Source organism: Mus pahari, chromosome 3 (assembly GCF_900095145.1).
Source record: "Mus pahari chromosome 3, PAHARI_EIJ_v1.1, whole genome shotgun sequence".
Lineage (NCBI taxonomy): Eukaryota > Metazoa > Chordata > Mammalia > Rodentia > Muridae > Mus > Mus pahari.
Genome location: NC_034592.1, coordinates 126,412,604 through 126,438,465, shown reverse-complemented (window position 1 = coordinate 126,438,465; position 25,862 = coordinate 126,412,604). Strand labels below are relative to the sequence as shown.

Genomic DNA, 25,862 nt, shown 5'->3' with positions numbered 1-25,862 from the left:
CAGGCTTTGTCAGTCCCCATGGTGTAAAAGCCCTCACTGCAGGCTTTGTCAGTCCCCATGGTGTAAACGCCCTCACTGCAGGCTTTGTCAGTCCCTATGGTGTAAACGCCCTCACTGTGATTGATTTCAAACTGCTGCTGCCAAGCCAAGCACACAGCAGGTTCCTGCGAGTTTAGCAGTAGGCTCTCATGAGCTGCTCCAAAGCATCTCCAGACAGACAGTACAGTCAAATCATGTCCGCTAAGCAGACTTGGGCCCCTTGGTGTGATGTCTTTGTGATATCCTGGAATACAGCACAGCGTTTACTAGAACAGGACACAACAAACCCTGGGATGAGTGGCTTGTTCGGATGCAGTGTGCATCACCATCACACAAGACCTGAAAGTGGGTCATTTATGAAGACCAGAGGTTTGTTTCAGCTTCTGGCTACGTTTTTGTTATGTCTGCTTTGATACTTAAACACTGAAGCCAGTGTTTTCTCATGCTAAGCGCTTGTTCGTTTTCCCTAAATGAGCTATAACTCCAGTTTTTAGTTTACAGGTTAAAAAAAAAAATCTGCCATGTTTTTGAATGATAGCTCAAATTTATTTTTTTCAAGAACAGGCATTTGATAACCAAACAAAACAAGTAGATTCTAAGCAAAGACTGACATAGGAAAACGATTGAGTCTTCACAGTGTAATAACTGCTTCAGGAAGCTTCCTCAGAAGGGACCCAAGGTTAGGTAGAGTCCACTACCTTTTCTTTCAGAAGGCTTAGGGGACATGGTGCATCATGTGGAAAAGCTAGTCAGGATAGTGGAAAATGGAAGTACAAGGCTTGTCAGGAGGTGCAGCAGTCAATCGTCTGGGTCTCCAGCTGCAGGCTTGATATCTACAAGGCCTGGTATATAGGAGAGACTGAGATCTACAAGGCTCCAGGATTGCCAGAGCTGATGGGGGGTCACTGTGGTCATCACAGTCACCAGGAATCAACAGGACCTGGCCTAATGTGGTTGATAATGCCAACCACTGAAGCCTCTAGGACACCCTCACCACTTTCTGCAGCGTGCATAGCTCCTCATTCATCACCCTCAGGCCATGTCTTGACTACTCCCACCTTCTCTACTGGAAGTCTTCTACTCTCTTCTCCCTTGGCTCATGGTTCTTGAAGCTGGGAAGTGCAAGGTCACAGTGCTGGCATCAGCTACCTCAGCAGAAGGCCTCCTGCTGCTCTAACCTGCAGAGGAAAGCTGGAGAACAAGTGGGCAGGTGCAGAAGACAGGACAGTGGTGCCAGGCTGCAGAAGCACCACCTCATTCCTGGGCGATAGGCAGTTCTATGCTCATGAGGGTCTTGTCCTGGGACACAACATCTGCGGATGAACCCTGCCTCCAGATGCTGCCAGCTGCTGGTGGAAGAGGGAGTTCTGTGGCAGAGCATTTGCCTAGCACGCACAGGGTCCTGGGTTTCATCCCAGCACTTCAAATAGCAACACAACAACAACAACAACAACACCAGCAACAACGAAGCAAATCCTCTAAATATCCCAAAATTTGGACTTCAGAGGACACAATTGCGCCTTTGCTCTCTCCCCTGGGAGAAAACACCCTCTTTAATTATCCTCGCTAGGTCATATAGTTAGGGTTACCAAGGACAGTCCAAGAGCGTTTTAGACACAAGGGCCACTTACAGCTCTGTGGCTGGGGTTAAGACTGCTGTGGCCAGCAAAGGCTGACCACAGGACAAAATAAGCAACTGGAGTCAGCCTGGAGGCCGACTGGGTTTTGTTTTAGGCTCATATCTGAAAAGCCACAGCCTCCTTTGAGGAGGCCTGGGATGTGTCCTCATCACCTAGAGATCTTTTCTTCCCTCCCTCCCAGTCCTTTTCAAGGGACCTAGCTTTTCCCTCTCCCGTGTCTTGTAAGTACAGCCATTCTCCTGCCTGCTGCAGATACCATGTGACCAAAGATGTATTGGTGCTCTGCCCCTATAGAGGTCCTCTCATGATGAAAGATGACATAAATCTAGCTATCAATGTGGGGAAAAGTGGAGAGCAAAGTATATTTCAATTTGAGGCTGCTGCTAAATTCGACTCTGCCCTTTGAAACAGTTCAGTCAGCGAATCTGGAGTGCGAGGCCAGGCCCTCCTCTGAGCTGCTGATAAGAGCCCAGGCAAGGCTTTATCTGTGGTCACATGGTCTCTAGCTTCCCAGAGAGTTTCAAGATGACCCTTCCTTCCAACAGCCAACAATCTCATCTTTCGTTTTGAGTTTCTAAGGTTCTCTCACACCCCCTCACCTACCCACTGCCTTTTTTAAACCAGGCTTTGAGGTGTGTCAGAAGTTTTAGTAGTAGATAAGTGAGATACTGGATTGCTGAGTTCCTGTGTAGCTAATGGGAAATAGATGGGATAAAAAGAAGGCTTAACAGAAAAAAGCTTAAGACAGGGATAGTATCTAGGGTTATGGGCAATGTCAAAGAAAGCAACAAAATGCAGCCAAGTGCCCAGGGAGGAGTGACAGTAGGAAATCATTGTTATTTTTAAACCTAGGAGTGCATGAGAGGAGCCTGGAAGGTATGGAGTATGGGGGGACAGAGTGGAGTCCTCTTGGTCTGCTAGTGACCCCCACATGCCAATCAGTACATGAAGCCAGGGGGCAAGACAGGCAGATGATGCAACCTGTGTGTGTGTCTGTGTCTGTGTCTGTGTCTGCGCGCGCACATGCGCGCATGTACATATGGATAATATGCCTTTCTTAACCACGCGGCCTCAGCCACAGACGCTTCTCTGCAGCCTGACACCTAGGATTTAAAGTGTCATGGAGAAGGGTGGAGGGCAGAACTCTGTGGATCCACAGCTAGCATGTGGCTGCTTGGAACTGGGGAGCACTGCCGTCTGTCCCATCTCCATGAAGCTACCGTCTAGAAGGGACAATCCAGTGGGCAGTTCCATCAGGATGGAGGAGGGCTGAAGCCCGAGTCAGCAGAGCGACTCAGCTTATAAGGACCCGAGTGTGTAAAACAGAACTTCTTGAAGCCTATTTGCATACATTAATATGTGTAAGTGACTGAATGGGAGGTCCCAGGGTTAGAACTGGTAGTTCTCTCAGGTTTGTTTGTTTATTTGTTTGTTTTGAGACAGGGTTTCTCTACCTGTCCTGAAACTCACTCTGTAGACCAGACTGGTAGAAAACTCAGATATCCACCTGCCTCTGCCTCCCATGTGCTGGGATCAAAGACGTGCGTCACTACGCCCTGCCAAACAATGGAAATTTCACTAGAAACTTTAGGGGCTGGTGAGATGGCTCAGCAAGTAAAGACATTTGCTGCCATGACAGAAGACTTGAGTTCCATCCCTGGAACCCTAGTGGTGGAGGGAGAGAACTGACTCTTGCAGATTGTTCTCTGACCCTCCCCACACACTACCGGGTGTGTGTGTGTGTTTATGAGAGAGAGAGACAGAGACAGAGACACAGAGACACAGAGACAGAGAGAGACAGAGGCACACAGAGAGAAACTAAATATAATTTTTAGAGGAGTTTAAGTGTGAGAGTTGGGAATTAGAGTTTAAGGTATAGTCTCCACACATCCCTTCCTGTACTCCTGTGCAGGACTTGAAACAGCTGATGCGATAGGCAGCTTAGGATATTCTTTCCAATTTCAGCCAAATCTAGGTAGATGATCAACCTTGGGAATGGTCCTTTGCGAAATATTTCAGTCAGTGTCATCTGATACCATGGGAAAGTAGTCCTGGACACAACATACAAACAAACAAAATCCAGACAAACAAACAAACAACTTCTACACAGTAGAGTTCCCCAAAGCAATGGTCACCTCCAATGTATGTTTAAGTTTGCTTTGTTATGTTTGCTTTGTAACCGGATGTCATGTTGGTCTGACTGGTTTTGACCCCACTCCCGCTGTGTAGCCAAGACTGCCTTGAACTCCTGATTCTCTTTTCTGTGAGTACTGGGATTGCAGGGATGCGGCAGGACAGCTGACTGTATGTTTAAATGTGAGTCTGCCTTTCCATCAGCAATGCCTTCCCAGGTGTCTGTGCTCAGTTTTGGGGGATCCATCTCCTAACTGATATAAAGCAGGGCTTGAAATAGTCTCTTTAATTATTTTAAATTACATTTTTGTTTATTTATTTTATGTGCAGGCGTGTGCATGCATATGTGTGTGTGTGCATATCACAGTGCAGGTATGAAAGTCACAGGGCAACCTTTATGGGAGGGTTCTCCTTCCACCATGTGTGTTCTAGGGCTAGAACTCGGGTCATCAGGCAAGCATCTTTGCCTGATTACCATGAATCAAACAACCACTTTTTACCCCCCTCAGACAGGGTCTCATTCTGTGGCCCTGCTGGCTTGAACGGTGCCCTCTGGACCAGACTGACTTTGAGCTCACAGGGATCTGCCTGCCTGCCTCAGTGTCTGATTTAAGGCATGAACATCACATCCAGCCAGCCTAAGGTATCTGCTTACAATGTCTTCCTTTTTTGTTTTTATTTTAAATATGTGCGTGTTTTGCCTGTATGCACTGCCCATGGAATCCAGAAGAAAGTGTGGGATCTTCTGGGACTGGAGTTACAGATGGTTGGAAGCCAACATGTGGGTGCTATGAAAGGAATTCTGGGTCTCTGGAGGAGCAGCTAGTGAGTGATCTGAAGTGCTTTGCCACGGCAGCCTCAGCGCAACCTCTTCTCAAGGCCATGTGGGCATGCGAGTTGGCCAGAAGGCCTGATATCCATCAAACCCATTAATTCACAAAAGCAAAGAAGTTATGGTCCCAAACTAGGCTGGCTAACTTGAGAGTGAGGTAGTACGTATGGATTAATGGCGTTACAACTTTTTAAAAAAATTACTTTTATGTGCGTGTTTTCCTCTTCCTGCATGAGCGTATGTGCACCATGTAAATGCCCGGTGCCTGCAAGAAAGAGGGCAACAGATTCTCTGGAACTGGAGCTACAGATGGTTGTGAGTCATCATGTGGGCTCTGGGAACTGAATGTGGGTCCTCTGTAAGAGCAACAAGTGCTTTTCACTGCCGAGTCATCAATGTTACATCTTCAAGAGATGTACAGAGCAAAAATCTGGTTCCCGGGGGGAGACTGACATTCACAGAAGTTAGCTGTGAAAGAGGCATCTCTACCCTCGGCCAGGATGGCGAGGCCTGAGGGACAGTGACACATTTCTACCTCTCAGAGGTCCTGAGTAGGGCGACTCTTCATTCACAGCCAGAGCGAGGATGAGTTGGTGTGAACATCAATAACACCCTAAGGATGTGTCCCATTGTCTTAGGTGCAAGAAACTTAAGACTTGATATTGCTTAAGAGCTCCAGCGTGATAAAATTATATGGCAGTCTGAAACAGTGCTCATAGCTGTCAGTGACATTGTGGTTGCTGAGGCCACTCCATCTGGGGCATCCGTGGATAATTTCTGCATTTTTAACTGTTACTAAGAAGTATTTGCTGGTCTGGAGAGATGGCTCAGTAGTTCAGAGCACTGACTGCTCTTCCAGAGGTCCTGAGTTCAATTCCGAGCAGCCACATTGGTGACTCACAACCATCTGTAATGGGATCTGATGCCCTCTTCTGGTGTGTCTGGAGAGAGACAGTGGACTCATATGCATAAAATAAATACATCTTTAAAAAGAAGAAGAAGAATTTGCCTTACAGTTACTTAGGGATGTGGCCTCTGGGCAATTTATTCTGCTCCAGTGGATGGGTTATTTGTTTATAGAAGAAGGAGGAGGAGGAGGGGGAAGAGAAGAGGAGGAGAGAAGGGAAAAAGGAAGAGAGGAGGAAGAGAGGAAGAGGAGAGGGGAGAAGAGGAAGAGGGGAGAAGAGAGGAGGAGGGAAGGAGGAAGAAGAGGAGAAAAAGGAGGCGGAAAGAGAGATGGCTCAGCAGTTAAGAACACTTGCAGTTCTTACAGAGGGCCTGGGTTCAGTTCCCAGCACCCACATGACAGTTTATAACTACCCATAACTCCAATTCCAGGGGATCTGACACCCTTTTTTTGATTTCCATGGGCATAAGATATGTACATGGTGCACATACATACATATATTCATACATGCATATATACATACATATATTCATACATGCATATATACATACATACAGGCAAAACACCCACACAATAAAATAAAATAAATATTTTAAAAGGTTAAAAAGAAGACATAAATTGGGAGGGAGTCTTGGGAGGGACCTGGGAGGAGGTGGAGGAGGTGTGAGGGTTACATAAAATCAAAATACATTGTATACATGTTTGAAATTCTCAAATAATATATATGCATATATGTATAAATATACATCTATTTGTTATCATCACAATTTTCCTGAAGTTCTTGGGATCTGAGGCTGTAATTTTGTCTTTTGTTATAATGTCAAACTTACAGAAAACTTGAGGGAAGAAGTGAGGGACCCCCTCTGTACCCCTGACCAAACCCATCATCTCTTTACATGTTGGCTGATTTGCTTTGTTAGTCTATGAATCTATTTGTATGTGTCTAAACTACGTCTCTACCTCTTTATTTCCCACCCAGTGTGTTTCCAAAGGACACTTTTCACGTGTCCTAAATACAGTGATCAAGATAAGGAATTTAAAATCTGTTTTGATATAATTCGCTAGTCCATGTTCCACATTCAAATTTCAACAACTGTTGCAGTAACACTCCCTCTGGCATTTCTTGTTTTCAGCATCGTGCATTCCAAGAGGCCAACTGTCCTCACGTAAATCTGGGTCATCTGATCCTTCAGTTGGTCCAAGAGAATAGGAGCCATAGCATCATACTGATCGCTTTGAACTGCTTGGCTATCAAGTTTCTCTTTCCAGAAGCTTCTTGGAGTCGACCGTGTATGCACAGTTGGAGTGACTTCTGAGTGTGATGTCACCTTTCATATTAACTTACCACTCCCAGGACACTGAGCATACGCTGCTGTAAGTCTTTAGACTTGGGGCCCAGTTGGACCATGGGCTACATTAAGCAGGGATCCTAGAGCCAAGAGTCTTCTAGTCTTTCCAGGCTTTCCCGGGGCCTTCTGAAGTGGTGCAACCTGCCAGGAAGGCGTCAAGCACTGCAACTGGGCATATGCCTGCTGCCCTCTGGTGGCAGACAGCTGTATGTGGTGGGAAAGGATGAGAGCAAGCGTCACAGGCCAGGCAGTTAAAACATCAGACCTCTACTTCTCCTGGCTGAGGGGTTGGTCATCTGACATTGAGGTGTCACAGGGGCTCTCTGGTTTCCAGATGGCTGTCTTCTTCCCCTGTGTGCCTGTGTTCTAATCTCCTCCCAAAAGGACACCAGCCACGAGAAGGCACGCCCTATTATCAGTTATTCCTAATTGCCTTGTTAAAGGTCTGGTCTCCAAGTGAAAAGGCATTCTTACAGGGTCAGGAGTTAAACATGTGAGGTGTGTGGGGCGTGAGTGGGCCCGGGGAGGCACAGCTTAGCCCATATCAAGCAAGAAGGACATGTGAGGGATTTTTTTTTTTTTTTTAGATTAAATCAATCATTAAAAAACAAAACCAAAAACCTTGGTTAATAAACATTTTTTTAAAAAGTGTTCAACATCGTTAGTCGGCAGAGAAATGCGAATTAAAACTGATTTGAGATGCCACCCCATTCAAGGTATAATGGTATTACCAAGACATCAAACTTAGACATTAGGGAACACCACCCCTCTCTATTTGTCAATAGGATGTTTCTTACTTGGGATTTCCAGGATGCTATCTCACGATTACACTGAGGGCATACCTGAGTTACACAAGCCAGAATCCAAGCACAGAAGACGGTGCTCCCTGGAACAGTGCTCCCTGGAACGGTGCTCCCTGGAATAGTGCTCCCTGGAATGGTGCTCCCTGGAACAGTGCTCCCTGGAATGGTGCTCCCTGAAATGATTTTGGGATAGGGAACGTGAGTGTGCATGAGAAGTGTGCTGACTCAACTGTACCTGTGAGTGATCACTGCCTTTTCCTCACTGCCATACTGAGGCCAGGTTGGTTCAGCCACTTGCTAAAGTGGGTGGGTCCAGAAATTAAACTTGTGTCTTTTTGATTCTAATAACACTCATTTTCTACCTCTACCCCAAAACTCGTGTCTTTCATTTCTATTTTATTGGGCATGGTTGTTTCCTCTGCATGTATGACTGTGAGATAATGTTAGGTCCCCTGGAACTGGAGTTATCGGCAGTTGTGAGTTGCCATGTGGGTTCTGGGAATTGAACCTGGGTCCTTTGGAAGCATGGTCAGTGAGTGCTCTTAACCACTGAGCCATCTCTCCATCCCCTAAACCAGTGTCTTTTAATTCTAATTAGTGAAACTGTCCTATGGTCTGTGGAAATGCACTCCTAACATGTCTTTAGACCCAACTAATTCTTTCATTCATGATTGCTTTAGCACATACATATATGATGATGATGATGATGATGATGACGAAGGTGAAGATGAAGCTCTGTTCCTTCTGACTGCTTACCAGCACGCAGTCCCTTCTGTTAACTTAGAAGTGCACTTGGAGTTAAGTGGGGCCAAGTAATTTGGCCCCATTCAATGGTATTGTCTGGAAATGAAAACCAGCCATGCTATCGTTCTCCAAGATGAACGTCAGTACACAGAAAGAGCAGCTACTTCAGTGAGTACACAGGGCAAAGGTCACAGCTAACCCCAGACTGATGCGTCTCCAGAGCAGGAAGCAAACCTCTGATGTTTACGCCCCTAACATTGGGGCATTCTTATCACGGCATAAAACAGCTTACATGCCAATATAAACTATTGTTTTTGTCTGCCGACTCAGCGCAACTTGAGAGGAAGATTATAGCCTGTGACATGTCTTATTTCTTGACAGGAGGGACATCACCTTGCTCAGCTATTAGCTGAGTTAGATGGATACATCACCACATCCGGCTTATTAGTAGACAGTCTGAAAAATACTTGCTGCACCATATTATATGGGAACGATGCTTTCTTTCTCCTTTGGTATATTTCTGGGATATATTTATTTACAATGGGATTATTCTGTGGCGTAGATGGAATTGGTATCGATTCTTTACTCCAGTGTGATGGGATAATATACCTAAATCCTTGTCATGGTCCGAGTGAGCCACTCCACCCCACTTCATCCATTTGTATGTACATATGCCCTTCTATGTGTGCACATACGGAGGCCAGAGCTCAATTCCAGCTGTCTTTCTCTCTTAGCCTATACCTTATTCTCTGAGACAGGGGCTCTCATTAAACTTCAGCTCACTCACTGGTTCAGTAAGCTGGCTGGCTGGAAAGCACCCTATATCTGCTTGCTTGTTCCCCCAGTTCCAGAATTGGGGTTACATAGACCTGTGACACCAAATTCTCCTTCTTCCTGAAGGAGATGGGTGCGGGGATGAGGGGGACTTCTGGTACTCAGGCTTAGCAGAGAGCACTTTACTCAGTCATCTCCTCAGACTCCCATGTAACTCCTCACTTGGGCTGTCTATGAGCCTGTAATTTGACTGAGCAACAGGATGTGAGTGGACTTCACTGCAGAGGAAAACCTGGATGAACCTGTTTGGCAGGGCTTCTGACGTTGCTAACTCAGAAAGACAAGAGCTATGGTGCTGTCTCAGCTGATCAAAAGACCTGCAGCTAGAAGAACCGTTCGGCCAGGCTGGGGACCCAGAGAGTGGTGATAAAGACTTGTTATTTCTCGACTCTTAGTTTGGAGTGGTTTGTTCTGTAGCAACAACTGACTAACACGTGATGTCAAAGGCCATGGGTGATTTATCGCACCCGTTACATGTGGGTTTTGCTCTCTGGGAAGTTGGGAATCAATTCTTCATCATCAGTGTGTAGGAAACCTTCAAAATACTCACATGCTCTCTTCCACTTGGCCATGAAAACTTAAATGTCTTAGGAGAGGGAAGGATGGAGGGAGGAGGGAAGAGAGAGAGAGAGCACACACAAGAGAGAGAGAGAGAGAGAGAGAGAGAGAGAGAGAGAGAGAGAGAGAGAGAGAAAGAGAGAGTGAATATGACCATGTCACCACACAGACAGATCGTACATTGCTTTGTTCCAGACTGAATCCTTTATTAGACAGGCTTCTTGGAGTGATAATAGACTAAACAAAGATCTCAGTGATTTCCCCTACTTTTAATACTGACTTTAATTTGTAGCATGTGTAATCCATACGGTTGGTAACATATGGTATTGCTAAGCCGTAATTTAGAGGAGACCAGTGCTTTTGATAATGGTTTTTTAAACTGTGTGTGATATACATGCACTGCTGAGTATGTGGTTATAGAAATGTGAACATGTGTGTGCATATATGCTGCGGTCAGAGGAGAGCATTTAGAGTCTTCCTCACTGCCTTCTGCCTTCCTGCCTTGACGAAGGGTCTCTCATTGAACTGAAGGTCTGCTGTTTCTCCATCACTCTGTCTCCCTCTCCATCGCTGAGTTATAGGCGTGCCATGCCCAGTATTTCGTGGTTGAACACAGGTTCTCATGATTGTACGGCAGGCATGCTTACCTACTGAGTTATCTTCCCAGCCTTTGATAATGATCTTTAAATATTTTAATATGACAAATATTTATATCCAAGAATAATCTAATCAAATAGTTCAATATTTTCACCTTAATTTTACTTTTGAATTTTTCAAAACCTATCACATTGAGTGGATATATATTTCGAAGCTTGTTTTTAACTCCAACTGCTATTTCCATAATAAAAGTTAAAATGAAGCATAATGAGAATATTTATTTGAGAACTGGATAGTTTTTTGTTTTTTGAGATAGGGTTTCTCTGTATAGCCCTGGCTGTCCTGGAACTCACTTTGTAGACCAGGCTGGCCTCAAACTCAGAAATCCACCTGTCTCTGCCTCCCGAGTGCTGGGATTAAAGGCGTGCACCACCACGCCCGGCCTTGAGAACTGGATAGTTTATTAAGTTCTTAGATTGTAAGGATTTCTGTTAAGTTCGAAGCATCTAACCTCACCTCCTTGGTGAGAGAGCAACGGTGACGGCTCAGTATCACCAGTCTTTCTAAGTCACCGTACAAGTTGTGGAGTCCTCACAAATACACACAAATAGTCATAAGAAATTACTAGAACAGCTCAACACGTACATGCTAGACCATTTTATCTGCATGCATAGTTAGGAAGCCCTCCCCGAGACAGCCTCGGCAACATGGTATTATTGTAACGCCTTTAAAAGCCTGAAATCAACAACAAAACAAAACGGGGTGTTAAGTAAGTTCATAATGAAAGCTGGAAGGGACAGGAGAAAGTGCCAGGCCCTCTGCTGCAGGACTTTTTAGCAAGCTGGCCTTGGGTGGCCTACAGAGAACCAGTCAAAAGAGCATCATGCGTCACTTGTCCCCCTGACCCTCCGTGCAGTCACACAGCAACAGGCTTCCACAGTGGGGGAACAAAGAGGTCCTCGCCCGATGCCCCTTCCATCCGGGAGCTGAATGGGCGGCTTAATCCCGCACACAAAGCGGCCACGGCTCTCCATTGTCGGGCGCCCGCCCCGAGGGCTCATCTGCTGACGGGCTCCGGAACGTCCCAGTGCGGCCGGCCGGGTTATTTAGCAGGCGCGGCCCAGGCCGCGGGCTTCCCGGAGCCATGTACCGCCGCAGCTACGTCTTCCAGGCCCGCCAGGAGCGCTACGAGCGCGCCCAGCCCGCGGGCCCCGCCGCCCAGCCCGGGGGAACCGCGCCCGGCCTGGCGGCGCTGCAGGCGCTGGGCGAGCGCGTGGCCGCCCAGGTCCAGCGGGCCCGCGCGCTCCAGCAGCGCCACGCCGGCCTGCGGCGGCAGCTCGACGCCTTCCAGCGCCTGGGCGAGCAGCCCGGGCCCGAGGACGCGCTCGCCCGCCACGTCGAGGCCAATCGGCAGCGCGCCCGGGACCTGGCAGCCGAACACGCGCGGTTGGAGAGGCAGGAGGCCGAGGCGCAGCGCGCGCTCGACGAGTTCCGCAGCAAGTAAGAGGCACGGTTAGGGAAACCGAGGCACCGCCGGCGACGTGGCGGGAGGCTTGGGGCAAGTGCGGACTGTCCGGCGGAGAGAGGGGCGTCGGGATGCACGGGTCCTGCAGACGCCCAACTTTCAGTTCCATGGCACTTTCTGGGATTCCAGCTTCATTTACTTTTGCTATGTTTTGGGATGATAGATAGAATGGACCGTACAGGTTTTAAATGCATAGTTCGAGTTTTTGGTGTTTAACTTGAGCCAACATCCAAATAAGCAAGGTGGTTTGCACCACCCCAGAGCTGCAGCCTCCCAGTTCCCAGCGCACCCGGGTTCTATCATTTCAGAATATACACTCTCACATGACCGATTTTAACTCCATACTTTTTTTCAATTTAATTTTCATACAGGTACATATTGTACCTTAACCACATTCTTCCCTGGATCCTTATCTCCCCTTTTCTCATTTCTCTTTCCTCCCACTTATCTCCCTTTTCCCCTATACAGTTTCTTTTCTTGTGTGTGTGTGTATGACTTTATGTGACTATATACAATCTAGGAGCTACAAATTGGAGAAAACATATATTTGCTTTCTGAAACTGGCTCAGTTGGCTTTAATGTTAATCTCCAGTTGCATCCATTATCCTGGGAAGAACATAATTTTCTTTTTTATGGCTGAAAAATTCACATATATATCATCTGTCTTTACCACATTTTCCTTATCCATTCCTTTGATGTTGGATACCTATGTTGGTGTTGTTACTCAGCTTTCGTGACAAGAGCTTTGGTAATCATTAGTGCAATACCAGGCTTTTGAAAAGTCCTAATGTCATACAACCTTCACAGCCAAACCCTACCAGATCGTTTACAGAGCGACCGAGGCTAAGAGTGGGAAGGGATCTGGGGCAGATCACTCGCTTAACATATGCCTGTGCTGGACATGGCATCCAAATCCACACATGCCAAGTCTAATTGTCTTCATGGTGTTGTGGGTGACATCTGGGGACTATGTTTGAATGAGTGAATGTGTATATATTAATGTTTGTTTATCAAGTCCAACTGCTATTTCCATAATAAACGTTAAAATGAAGCATAATGAGATTTTTTTGGAGAGCGGGATAGTTTATTCAATCCATCAATCTTTCTGTTCCTGGTTTTGATCCATAGAAACCAGTTTGCAAGAAGGGACCTGAAACTACATCTCTCATGGGGATATAGGCCTTGCAGGAGCCACTGGGGAGCAGGGCTTGAATAGAGACTTGTCCTGGCTGTACATTCTGCTCGAAACAGAGTCTTGGAAAAATCCATTACTGGATTCCTGTAGAGTGTGGGCAGAGGTAGGCTCTCCTTCAGATGAAGCTGGTGTGCCAGCATGGCAAGAAAGTGTACATCCCTGTAGCCTAACCTTGGCCTTGGCACAATAGTTTAGCATGATCTTGGCTCCCCACAACCCCAAACAAGGTTTCTTTTTATGCAACTTTGGCTGTGCTGGAACTCACTCTGTAGGCTAGGCTAGCCTTGAACTCACAGAGATTTGCCTGCCTCTGCCTCTGGAGTGCTGGGATTAAAGGCTTGCACCAGCATGGTCATACTGCCTAGTATGACCTTGGATTTTTTGATCATCCTGCCTCAGATGTGTTCGAAATTTGGTGTTGTGATCAAATCTAGGGCGTTGTGCACTCTGGGCAAGCTTTCTACTACTGAGCTGCACCCTTAGTTTCCCCTTCTGGATTTTGTAGACTATGGAATGCCACACTAAACTGCTTATTCCATTTGGGTGGGTCAGTAGCCCTCCTTCTTTTGGTGGGGGTGGTAAAGTGCACACAATGTGAAAATACCATCACAGTCATTTGGCATATACTATGAGGTGATGTTAAAAACATTCACAGTATCGTGAAGCTCAGATATCTAAGCAGCCTGTTGGATTGATTGCCAGGTTGTCCTGGGTCCCCAGATAGCTGTCATCTGTTGTCATTTGGATGAACATGACTCCCATGAGACCTCACTGGTGAACAACTATGTTGAGATTTCCTGGTTGCTGAAGTTTGATCTTTTGACATTATTGTAATAATGAGTACTGGCCCCCAAGGCCTGGTTGCTCCCAGAAATGAAGGAATCCACATGTACATTATGACCTTGCTCCTTGATTTAAAACTATTGTTAAATAACGTTGCCAACAGCTAATACTGGGCGTATAATAAATTAAAGGTCACATGTGTCTTTTATCTGGGAGTTGAATAATCAAAGGTGAGGTAGAAGCCCCTGATTGAGTTGTATGGCCACCACAGAGCAGTTCTTCACACTCTGTGGTTGATTTAATACCTCCTTGGCTTATTTACTACCATTTCCCCAAGGAGGAGTTTTAATATTTTGTGTTAGCAGGATTTGAAAATCTTTACACACACACACACACACACACACACACACACACACACACACAGACACTAACCGACTTGCATGTCAGATTTGTTTTTTCCTTTTCAAGATGAGCTGGTGTGTAGCCAGAGGCAGGTGAGAGTCATTAGGTAAACGGAAAGCAGGAACCTCGAGGCCCACAGTCTGCTAGACATGCTCTCCATCTGGAACGTGGGTAATTTCACAGCCACGTTTTCAGTGCTGATATCAAAGACTAAATAAAACAGTAAACAACAAGAACTAGTATAAAAACTAGGAAAAGCACCAAAATACAATAATGAATATAATCAATTATCCAAATTGCTGGAAACAATAATTTATATAAACAACTAGATAATGGAAAATAAAGTATCTTTTTACTTTATGAACTCACTGATATGAATATGGGAATTCTTGCCATGAATTTTATATAATGAAATCACTTCTCTTTACTATATCTGGATGGGTCTTTCTAGCATGACAATTACCCATGAGACAATGTTGCTGTGCTCATTACCAAACATGTTGTTAAGCTGCAGAGAGTCCTAGATGTTTTCTAGCGGGGTGTGTGTGGGGGGGGGGGAGGAAGGCCGTGAGAAAATTAGATTTTTGTTAACAATGTTATTCTCAAAGATAATTACCTATTGACAAAACAAGGTCTGGCTCTATTAGAGCCACACAAAGAGGAATGACTGCAAATGACCTCTTGGTGTGAAATGTAAAACTAGTTTAGAGACGCTCACCATATAGCAAGCTGTTCAGCCCACTTGGAACTGGCATGCAGTATTGCTTGGGTTTGGTTGCCCTTCTGCCCTTTGAGTCTGAGAACACAGAGGTTACACATAGCACCTTCCATGGCTGTCAGTTCTTCACTTTGACTCGTGGGCCAAGATGAACAGGCCACAGAAAGTTGTGCTGTGTGGGTTGGGCTCAGTGTTAATTAGAATTGGTTTCTGCATTGAGTAACAGAAGCACCAGAGTGACGTGGGCCCACTCTGTGTCCCTTAGGATGGATAGAGACAGAGATCAAGTGTTTGTAAGGATGGGTTGCCCTGGGCCTCCCCGATAGGAAGGCGAAGCCACAGAGGTGCTATGGAGAGAACTCGCTCCAGATGCTAAACACAGTATTATCCGTGACGCAGCATTTCCTTCTCACATCCATTCGAAATACTTGAAATCTGTCTCTGGAAAAGGATAGCTTGCACCCGTGTTCACAGAAGCACCATTCACAGCAACTAAAATGTCTAAGCAAATATAGTATATACATAAAATAGAATATCATTCAGTTTAAACAGGAAAGAAGAAGCAGCCCTGAGCCGCTGACAGAGGTCATGGGTCAGAGACATGCCCTAGCTTGGATAACTAGTGCACATGCTAGCTGCCCATGGTGCTAGCTTGCTTGACAACACACTTGGTACTGGCTACCTATCACCCTTCCTTACTCCCTGCTCAATGCTCCTTGAGGTCCTTTCTCAAATAAGCTATCTACTTGGCTTCGGAAAGATTCCAAACTAAGAGAAATGGGAGAAAGACTCAGGTCCTCATGGTTGGGCAGTAACCACTTTAGCACTGAGCCATATCCCATATCCCTAGACCCTGAGCAAGGTTCTCAACCCTGTTCCTCGTCCTTCCTACAAAGATGGCAGTAATCCCTTTCTTTGTTTGTGAGGGTGATAATACAGAAATATTGACATGTTGCCATGTGAAGGAGTACCTCAGATGAGGAAATCTGTCATTTGTTACAGACTGAACAGAGCAGCCTTTCTGTCTCCATCCCATGTTTGGGTTACAGCTATGCTGAGGTATCATGCCCCCATCCTCAGGTGCTGGGTGGGAAGCAGCTGAGGTGCTCCAGGGTGGACGACTTCTATGTCGTTTATATTTTCCCATCATTTGCATTTTCTATGTGCTTGATGGTATGAAAATTATTGGGGAGCAGTGGGCAAGGAAGTGAGGAATTAGCTCTTTCTTTAAGATTATAATTGCCTCCTTAAAGGAAAGGGCACGGTGTTATCTGAGATTGAACTTTACGTTGGGAATGTGATCTGTAACAGTGAAAGTCTAGAAGCTGTCTAACTTGCCTGTGTGTTCAATTCGCAGATACGAAAATGAGTGTGAATGTCAGTTGGTGCTAAAGGAAATGCTGGAACGGCTTAACAAGGTGAGCAGATCACAGCCTTGGATTTAAGGAGTGTCCTTACAGCTACTGAATGTCTTGCTGTCGTTTTTCTCCCTTGACTTCTTAATGTCTGTGAGTCTTTGTGAGTAAACTGACACACGAAAGCACCTTATAATGCACTGTATGTGGTCTCACGAGAGAACCATAGGCCATGAAGCTAATATGTAGTAATAGGTATGTTAACCCTGTTTCCCATAATATAACGAAATACCCAAGGATGGGGCTTGTAGCAAAGAGAGAGTTCTTTACCTCACAGTTTTAGAAGTTGCTAGTACAAACACACTGGATCTGGTGTTGGAGGTCCCTGACTTAGTTCTATTGTGGGAACATGTGAGGTTAGCTTGCATGGCAAAATAGGAAGCCACAGTGGGGGCAGGGGATAGAAGTCTCTCTCACCATGCCCCATCCTTTGAAGGTCCTATTATCTCTTAATACCTCTGCGAAGAGGACCAAGCTCCCGACACACCCCATAGTTCTAGGCTATCAACATTTGATGGCTTTACAGCAAACAGCCCACAGCTGTTTTATCCAGATAGGTGGATCACAAATGACAGTGTTTATTGTGTAAATTGATACCTTTATTCTCTTGGCTAATAGTCTTGAGGTTGCTTTTCTGAAGCAGAGGGCTCAAGGAAGAGGGGAAGAACCATCCATTTCCCTTGAAGCTCCCTCTTTTTGAAGCACAAAAACAGCCACAGGGGAGGTGCCAGGGATTCTAGAACATTCCAGAAATGGTTGTATGAAGTCGTTCCCAGGGCGGGCAGTTTCCTTTTTCCAATTGTACATCGTCAGCCGGATTGGGTTTTCTGTGGAGCTGAGAGAGTTCTGCTATGAGGAGCAGTTTCTGTTGTGGACAAAGGGGTTGGACAGACACAGGCTAAGAGCTCCAAGAGCCGTCTTTTCTGGTCATGCCAGAGCTCATGCATTGGGGTGGAAGGAGTCATGCAAAGCTGTTGTTGGCTAGCTCTCCAACTCTCCCCTGCTCACAGCCTCATCCTTCTTGCTGATAAGACACTGAACTTGTCCTGTTTGTCCGTTTTGTCAACTTGACACAAACTAGAGTCATCTGAGAAGAGGGAATGTCAGTTGAGAGAATGCTCACCACCAGACTGCCTGGAGGCAAGTCTGTAGGGCGTTTCTTGATCAATGATTGATTGATATGAGAACCCATAGGCTCGTGGTCCTGGATGGTATAAGAAAGCAGGCTGATCAAGGCATGAGGAGTAAACTATCAAGCGGCACTCTTCCATGGCCTCGGCTTCAGTTCCTGCCTCCAAGTTCCTGCTTCGAGTCCTTTCCCTGACTTTATTCAGTGACAGAGTGTGACCTGAGAGGTGTAAGCTGCCATACGTCCAGGCTGCCTTTGCTCATGGTGTTATCACAGCAGCAGAAGTCCTAACTTAGACAAAACTCTTCCCCTCTGAGTATATATTTGCCTTACAATTCTCCCCATATACCCGACAGCCGCTTTAGACAGTAGGGGTTACTCATGATATTTGACACTTCCTAGCTTTGTCTGAACTCTGTTGTCAAAGTGGTAGTAAGATCNGAACTTAACATTTGGGAAGCCCAATTTCATTTTTATCAACATTACCTGCATCTGGTGCCCATTGTCTGTGTGAGCAGCTAATGGGCCATTCAGACCACGACCGTGGGAGAGGGCTGCCATGGACGATTTAATGAGAGGTCACCGGTTATCGCTCAGGACTGTCTTAGGCCGAAGAGAGGGCAGGTAAGCATGCTAGGCACAACAGGAATATGGCGGTAAGCCGGGCGTGGTGGCGCACGCCTTTAATCCCAGCACTTGGGAGGCAGAGGCAGGCGGATTTCTGAGTTCGAGGCCAGCCTGGTCTACAAAGTGAGTTCCAGGACAGCCAAGGCTATATACAGAGAAACCCTGTTTCGAAAAAAACAAAAAAAAAAACAAAAACAAACAAACAAACAAAAAAGGAATATGGCGGTAAAGTCATGCTCCAGCAGTGCTGCAAGGACACAGCCTCTAGGTGGTTGGGGATGAGGGTGATGTGTGGGTGAGGGGCAGTGATGCCTGCTGTAGCAGAGAGCTGGGGGTTTCCTTCAGGACCACCGAGCAGCACCCAGCTTTTCTAACATCTTTTTTGAGTGAGACCGCCCGCGGCCACCGGGTCCGTCCTGAAAGGCAGGCTGGGCGGGAAGGGAAAAGACGGCGAGAAAGAACGGGGCTAAGACAAGGAATCCTGATCAAAGCCCACAAGTTTAATAAAGTTCTGGGTTTATAAAGCAGGGGAAGACCATCCCCCACCACCCATTCTTGGAGCGTCGTTCAGGTATGAGCTGGTAGGCGGATCTTCAGGAAGGCGGCTCTGGAGAATCTCAGGAGCTTATCAGCAGGGAGTGGCGACTGCCCTGAAAGGCCACTGTTTTGAAGAACAGTGGCAGGTGTAACAATAGAGCCGGCTTGGCAGATCGGAAGATACCCCCGCAGGTGGCCCTGTGCCAGTGGCAGTAGAGGTCTGCAAACGCCTGCTTCGAGGCTGAAGGGAGACAACACTTTTTATTTTTATTATTATTTTTTAACTCAAAGTGATTTTATTGCTTGTGTACACAACGGCATTTATGAATTTATGCCGCCAGAGCAGAGGCTTTCCAGTTGGGTGGGAGCATCGAGCCAACCGGTGACTTCTGCTCTCTGTCAGAATCAGGCAGAATTTAGCATCCTTGTCCTTTCCGTTCCTCTCAAGGTGCTTTTGGACAGAAACTGCTTTCTTAATCAAAGGTAGAGAGCCTTAGGGAGATCAGGGGCAAGGCCTTTGGACTTAAGGGTTCTCAAGATTTTTATTTCCAGCCACAAAACGGACCTGTGCCACAGCATGTGAGTCCCTCAGGATCACTGGGAAGGAGTCAGGCCTTTCTTGGACAGTTTGTAAATCTGTTCCTTCATGTCGTCAGACTTCAGCCACGTGGGGACACTATGGTGGTAGGGCACCACCAACTGGGACAGGTCCTTCCCGGGAGTGTGCATGCGACCCAGGATGGCAGAGGTCTGGCAGCAAAGAGAGAACGAGGTAGGAAATGACATAGGAAGTTTTGTTCTAACATCTTTAACTTACCCCATTTTTGATTGTGGATACAGCCCAAAGGTGCAGGAGGAGAGCCCCATCATCTTCACAGGCCAAGGTTTTCACGGACACAGATACTCAGCATCCTTCATTGAGGTGGGGATTCAGGCTCTCTAGAATCCCTCCTCAGAGCCATCACAGTGGTGTCCTTCTCTTTACCCTTGGTGCAAAGTGAGTGACAGTGGCTTTTAAGACCTTTTGTCTTTTCTCTCTTCTCACAAAGGAAACTCCTATTCTCAGCAGAAAAAAAAAAAAAAAAAAAAAAAAGACAGTATAGAAATGGAAACACCAAGGAAAAGATATCCTACCATTTCCCCTCCCAGAGAAAACAGCCACATGACCTTCATGTGATGTAGAGGTTGGCCATTTGAAATGTTAGCCCTGCAAGAATTACCCTCATGACATTGCCACTGAGAGTTTAGGTGACGGCTAGCACAGGGAATCGGTGTGGTGGTCTGCTGGGCCAGGGTAAGACCCTTCTGCTCACAGGTGAGCTGTGCTGTCCTGAAGAAGAGGGTAGCATGTCAGTAGACCCTTACGTTACTGCTGAGTCAGTATCCATGAGACTGGGGGTGGGGGGACTTCCCTTACCTCACTGAGTTTTAACTTCTGAATCTGTGAAATGGGAATAATTATAGCTCCCATCACTGCTGCCATGGGAGAATGTCTCCGTGCCTCCTGAGCATGGAATGACCAAGCAATATGCGTGACTCGCCCATCATACGGCAGTGCACAGTCTTCATCTGTGGTGATGAGCAGAGAGCATTTGAGGTGACACTTACCAGCTTCCCTTCCCCCTAACTGTGACATGCATGACCTGTTGGAATAGGAGCAGATTCCATCTGGTTCTAGCTGGTTCATGGAGGAGTATAGTTCTTCATAGTTGTGAATTGACTTTTTTTTTTCTTTTTTAGATTTATTCGTTTCCTCTTATGTGTGTGGGTGTTTTGTTCTCATGTGTATCTATGTGACATGTATGTGGCCTGGTGCTTGCAGAGGTTAGGAGAGTTATGGATGGTTATGAGTTGCTTTGTGGGTGCTGGGAACCGAACTCAGGTCCTTTGCAAGAGCAACAAGTGTTCTTAGCTGCCCAGCCATCTCCCCAGCCCCAGTTATCATTTTTCTGAAAGAAGTTTTATTTATGTGTATATATATGTGTGTGTGTGTGTGTGTGTGTGTGTGAGACTGTGTGAGAATGTGCCGCTTGTCTGCAGGTATCCATGGAAGTCAGAAAGGGCATCCAGTCCCCGGGAGATGGAGTTAGAGGTGGTCATGAGCCACCTGGCATTCCCTGGAAGATGGGGTTATGAATCACCCAACATGGGTGCTGGGAACTGAACGTGGGCCCTCTGGAAGAACGGTGTGTGCTTTTTAACTGCTTATTTATCTCTCCAGCCTCCTGAATTAGGAATTTTTATGGTTGCTTTTTATTTCAAGCATATTGCATTAAAAAGTTCGTTTCACATAAACCTAAGGAAAAACTGGATCAATCTAAAGAAAGCTCAGAGTGAACAGTAGTTGCACTTGGGTTAAGTGAAGTCATGTAAACACCGGATTGGGAAGGTCCGTGGATCAGCTTGTGGGAGTCTCAGATCAGCCTCTGGTTATTGATGGGGCCGATGTCACTCTTAGAAAGAAACCAGCCCAGCTTCTTCCTCCAGTGACAAACTCCCCTGAGCTTTAGCAGCTGCAGAACCCTGCATTCCGTGCATGGCAGGCACAGGCCTGAGTGTTTTGTATTCATGACTCATTCTCTACTTCCTAATGACTATCAGAGAAACAGTCCCTCAGAAACCAGACACAAAGTCATGTACTTCAGGTGAGAGGCCATCTTTGGGTCTTGATAGTGGATCTTTAACCTGGGACACCTGACCGGCCAGCACATGTGCAGGGAACAAGGAGGCTTCCCGTTTCTCTTGCTGTGGGAACGTGACTCACTCAGCCCAGAAGCACCGGGTGTGCACACTCCAGGAAGTGAACCTTACTCATTGAGGGTCAGCAGTGCGTGGCTAAGTTCCCCAGTTGTTCCCCCCTCAGAGGAGAGAGTTCCACAAGTCTCCAGGGTTTCTAGGCGGATCGAGCTTTGTTCATAATGGTGATCTGCCTGCCCGGCTAGCTCTCTGTATCCCATTGTTCTTTGTCTGTGGATGTCATCAGCTGAGAAGGAGGTTGCAAGAGTGGAATTCTCACCCTGTTGGTCAGAAAAGTGATTGCATGCTTTATTTCCATTTGTTGTTGTGTGTTTGTATATGGCCACATGTGCCATTGCACGTGATCAGAGGACTCCTTCAGGGGTCTGGTCTCTCCCTCTACCACGTGATCTTGGGAGCTGAACTCACGTGCTCAGCCTTGGCAGCAAGTATCTTAACTGCTCAGCCGTCTTGCCAGGCTTGGGTCAGAGATTTTGCTCCACAAGTCTGGAGATGTTTGCTTAGTCAAAACCGACTCTTTGCTTCTCCCGTTAGTCTCAGGGCCATTTCCTGGAATGTCACTTGCAGGAGGATTTCACCCTTGGGTGTGGCTGTGGGAAGATGTTGACTCAGTCTTTGATTCTTTGTTCACACTCCTGTCATACGTTCACATGGCTCATGCAATTGGACTTTCAGGCCAGAACATTTTTGGCTCTCAACAGCACATATGTTAGAGCAGGTTACTCTTTGTTACCCACTTTGAAGGGAAATAAAACCCTCAACATAACACTTAAAACCGTATGGGCAGAGTTAGTCACATGCTCAGCCTTTGATGGAGGAGGAACTGCAGATGGCTTTTAAATAAACAGTCAGGCTTGTACAACCTCTATAACTCATTGCCACACATGTGCACTTAGAAGATTACAGCTACCAATAATTCCCAAGTTTGCTCATCAGTTGGGAGGGCTCTAAGAAGTGAACTTTGAAGCTTTACTCTCCCCCCCCCCTTTTTTTAAAATTGAACAGTTTAAATTGATTCAGCTTCTAGGTACATGGGTTTACTTAAAATCATTGAAAAACATTCAAAGGCTGGATCGCACCATGCAGTTTACTGGCCTCTGACGTCGCCTGTGGGAAAGCGCGGGAGGCACTGAGGTCCAGGGCAGAAAATGAATCGACCACCGGCTGGGTTACCAGCTTCTACATGTCCAAGAATTCCTCACTCTGGGGGGTGGAGGGGCGGGGGTAGGGGGTGGGGCTGGGAAGGGAGGCGGCTAGGAGGAGGCTGGAGGGTGGAGAGGCCTGCGGGACAGGAAGGCGGAGGGAGAGCAGAAAGAACAGAAATGAGGCCAAGGAGAGGAGCCTCAGCTCACCCAGAGCCTCCTCCAGATAGATGCGGAGAGCAATTTGTAACATTTCTGGGAAGATTTTTTTTGATCTCCAGGGTTGAAGGAAAAGCATTTGTAAATTAAATCCTAGCTCAGTCAGTGGCTTTAATGAACTTGGTTCTCCATTCCTTAGCAGCTGAGGTTTGAAGTTGTCAAGGATGATTGTCAAGGGTGCCTTGAATTTTAATTGTCTTTCTGGTTCCTTTTTCAAAAATGGCTTGGTAGGAAAGTGCTTTCATAGCATGCGCAAAACCCTGGTTTCTGTCCCCAGCACAGTGGGGGTGGGGCTGCAAATATCCTGGGCCACGTGGAACCTCACTGGGGTCCTCAGCACCTGGCGTGGGTAAACCCAAGAGCGTTTGCGTGTATGGCTGGCTCTCTCGTGGTGTCATCTGTTTTGTGAACGTCTACCTTGTTTTGAGCTCACACAGTATCAGGGCTGGATTATTTTCTCAAATTAGACAGTTGACACGGGCAGTCAGTTCAGAAAAATCTAGATGCCTCTGTTGCTGCAGCGTTTGGAAATTCAGCTGACAGCGTCGCAGGCATAATGAAAACTCAAGCGTCTACACATTTCTGTGCTCTGGCACAAATAAAAGAACACACTTCCAAAATAAATTCTCATCATATCAGCAACTGCGCAGTGCAGAACTGCTGGATCTCCTCTGGGATTTTCCGGGCAGTTTAGTGTATGATTGTCTTCCAAGCAAGACATGTACTTACAGAAGCATCTGATTATCCTACTTTAAAGACAAGTATTGCATTTTTATTATTGTGACAGGTGGCTTTGAAATACTGCTTTGTGGGAGCCAATGCTGGTTCTGGCATAATCCCCAGGGGTAGGTGTGGAAGGGTAGCAGGTGTCTGTCTGGTAGGATGAGCTCTCCATTCAGCATCCCAGAAAAGCTCAGGGCAGGGTCCAAGTCCTGTACCATCTGCTAGTTTCCGTTAATGAATGGAGGGACCCACTGATCCCTCCAAAAGACGTTAGGCTTGAAATGTACTTGCCAGAGCCATACATTCCATGGATTTGGTTGAAGGACCACAAAGGGACTGGAACAGCTGGGCAGACAGGCTGTGTTCTTTTATGATCTGCAGGAAGATGATCCAGTGTGCTTAGCATGTGTAAGGTCCATCTCTATTTCCATCTAAAAGAAAAAAAAAAGAAAGAAAGAAACGAAGCACCTTTGCTTTGATCTCACGCAGTGAGTTCCGTGGTATACTTTACTTGAAGGACGGTATGATTGGCTTTAAAAAATTGTGAGCAGACCAATGCTCTCCAAGGTCTATCCCATCTATAACATTGTGAGTGTTTGATTTCTCTTAGCAATAATGCAAGGGACAAGGGTGGGTGGAATTCCAATCCTAATTCTCCAGTAATTGTGGACCAAATATAGGTTCATTTTGGTAAAAAAGGAGCATCAATAAGAGTTACGTATACTTAGCCCACCCTAACCCTATAGGGCTGAAAAGGGACCAAGGCAAAGTAGAAAACATCCAAGACATTGGCTTTGTGTCTTTTTCTGACACTCCACATCTGTCCCAGATTACTCCAGCTCCAGGGTGGTGACCCCTACCCATCAAAGGGCTATTCCTGAAGGAGGTGAGGGATACATACATTCAGAGCATTTATTCTGACACAGACCCCCAAAGCCCCTGGGGGCATGAGTAGACTCCCTGCAGCTCTGAGTCTCCAGTGTCATAGGTGTGAAGACAGCAGTGTCTGGGAGGCCACTCGAGGCAGGCCCCACTGTAGAGCCAGAATCTATGTCCTGCCTGTCAGTATCAGACATCAGGGATCTTCCTACATTTAGAGAACATTTAGAGAATCAAGTGACATTCCAAAGAATACATTCCAAGGGCTTTGCTGGGCTAACAATCAAAAGTGGGGAGTGGCTCGATAAACCCTGGCCATCCACTTATCTTGGTTATTCTAACTCTCTCATTGGAGAGCAGTGTCTCTTAAATAGTTTGACCAAACCTCTATCTACTCTTATTAATAAAAAGCCATTACTAGCATTCATCATGAAGAGTTCTTAAGAGGTCAGTACAAAACCATTTGGCAAATGTCTCAGGTATTGACAGGTGTGCCTAGGCAGTGTTGTCTTAGGGAGTGGGGATTCCTGACAGACTTATAATGTCACACCGTACATGCTGAAGCATTTAAGTCAATTACAGACATGAGCACAACCTTTAAAATTATTTTATCATTATTGTTATTATTATTGTATGTGTATATAAGTGTGTGTGTATGATGTAATGTGGGGGTGGGGTGGGGGTACATGCTGTGGTATGTGTGTGTGTGTGTGTGTGTGTGTGTGTATGCATGCATGTGTGCGCTTGTGTGAAGGTCAGAGGACAATTTTGTAGAGTCATTTCTCTCCCTCCACCTTCATATAGATTTGGTCTTGAAACTCAAGGTACTGATAGCAAGATACAGACCAAACATAAATGTATGTAAATCTAAAGGCTATTTGGAATGTGAGTATATCTATACTCTTGGCCTTTTCTTGATAAGGTTTCTGAGCCTGGCTCTGTGGACATTTAGGCTGTAATCGTCTTTGTTGTGTGAGTGTGTAGTGGTGTGGTGGACTGTTTGTGTACTGTAGGAGACTTACAGCAGTCTTCTTGACTCCGCTTTTAAGTCCTGACATTAATTGTGCCTCTGGACATGGTTAAATGTCCTCCTGAGTTCAAAATCGCCGTGTAATGAGAACTACTGTTCTCAACCAGGTCTACTGACTAGCCTACTGCTTTATTTAGAACTCAGCACTTAGGGCTGGCAAGATGGCTCCGTGGGGAAAAAGCACTTGCTGTGCACGGCTGATGACCTGCTTAGGATCCCAGGAACCTATGGTGGAAGGAGAGACTCAGCTCCTGAAGGTTGTCTTCTGACTTCCACCCATGCAAGATGGCTCACGTGTGTACACACACACACACACACACACACACACACACACACACACACACA

The 25,862-nt window shown here is 46.3% G+C and overlaps 1 protein-coding gene across 2 annotated transcripts in view; it reads left to right on the top strand.

Annotated features, from left to right (window-relative positions):
* Positions 1-11,338: 11,338 nt before the first annotated feature.
* Positions 11,339-25,862, top strand: part of Bfsp1 (beaded filament structural protein 1) — a 37,244-nt gene continuing 22,720 nt past the window's right edge. For both annotated transcript variants that reach the window (XM_021194464.1, XM_021194463.1), the window contains exons 1-2: positions 11,339-11,936; positions 16,417-16,477. In XM_021194464.1, coding sequence (XP_021050123.1) covers positions 11,581-11,936; positions 16,417-16,477 — 417 coding nt within the window. In that variant the 5' untranslated portion in view covers positions 11,339-11,580. The remainder of the gene's footprint in view (positions 11,937-16,416; positions 16,478-25,862) is intronic.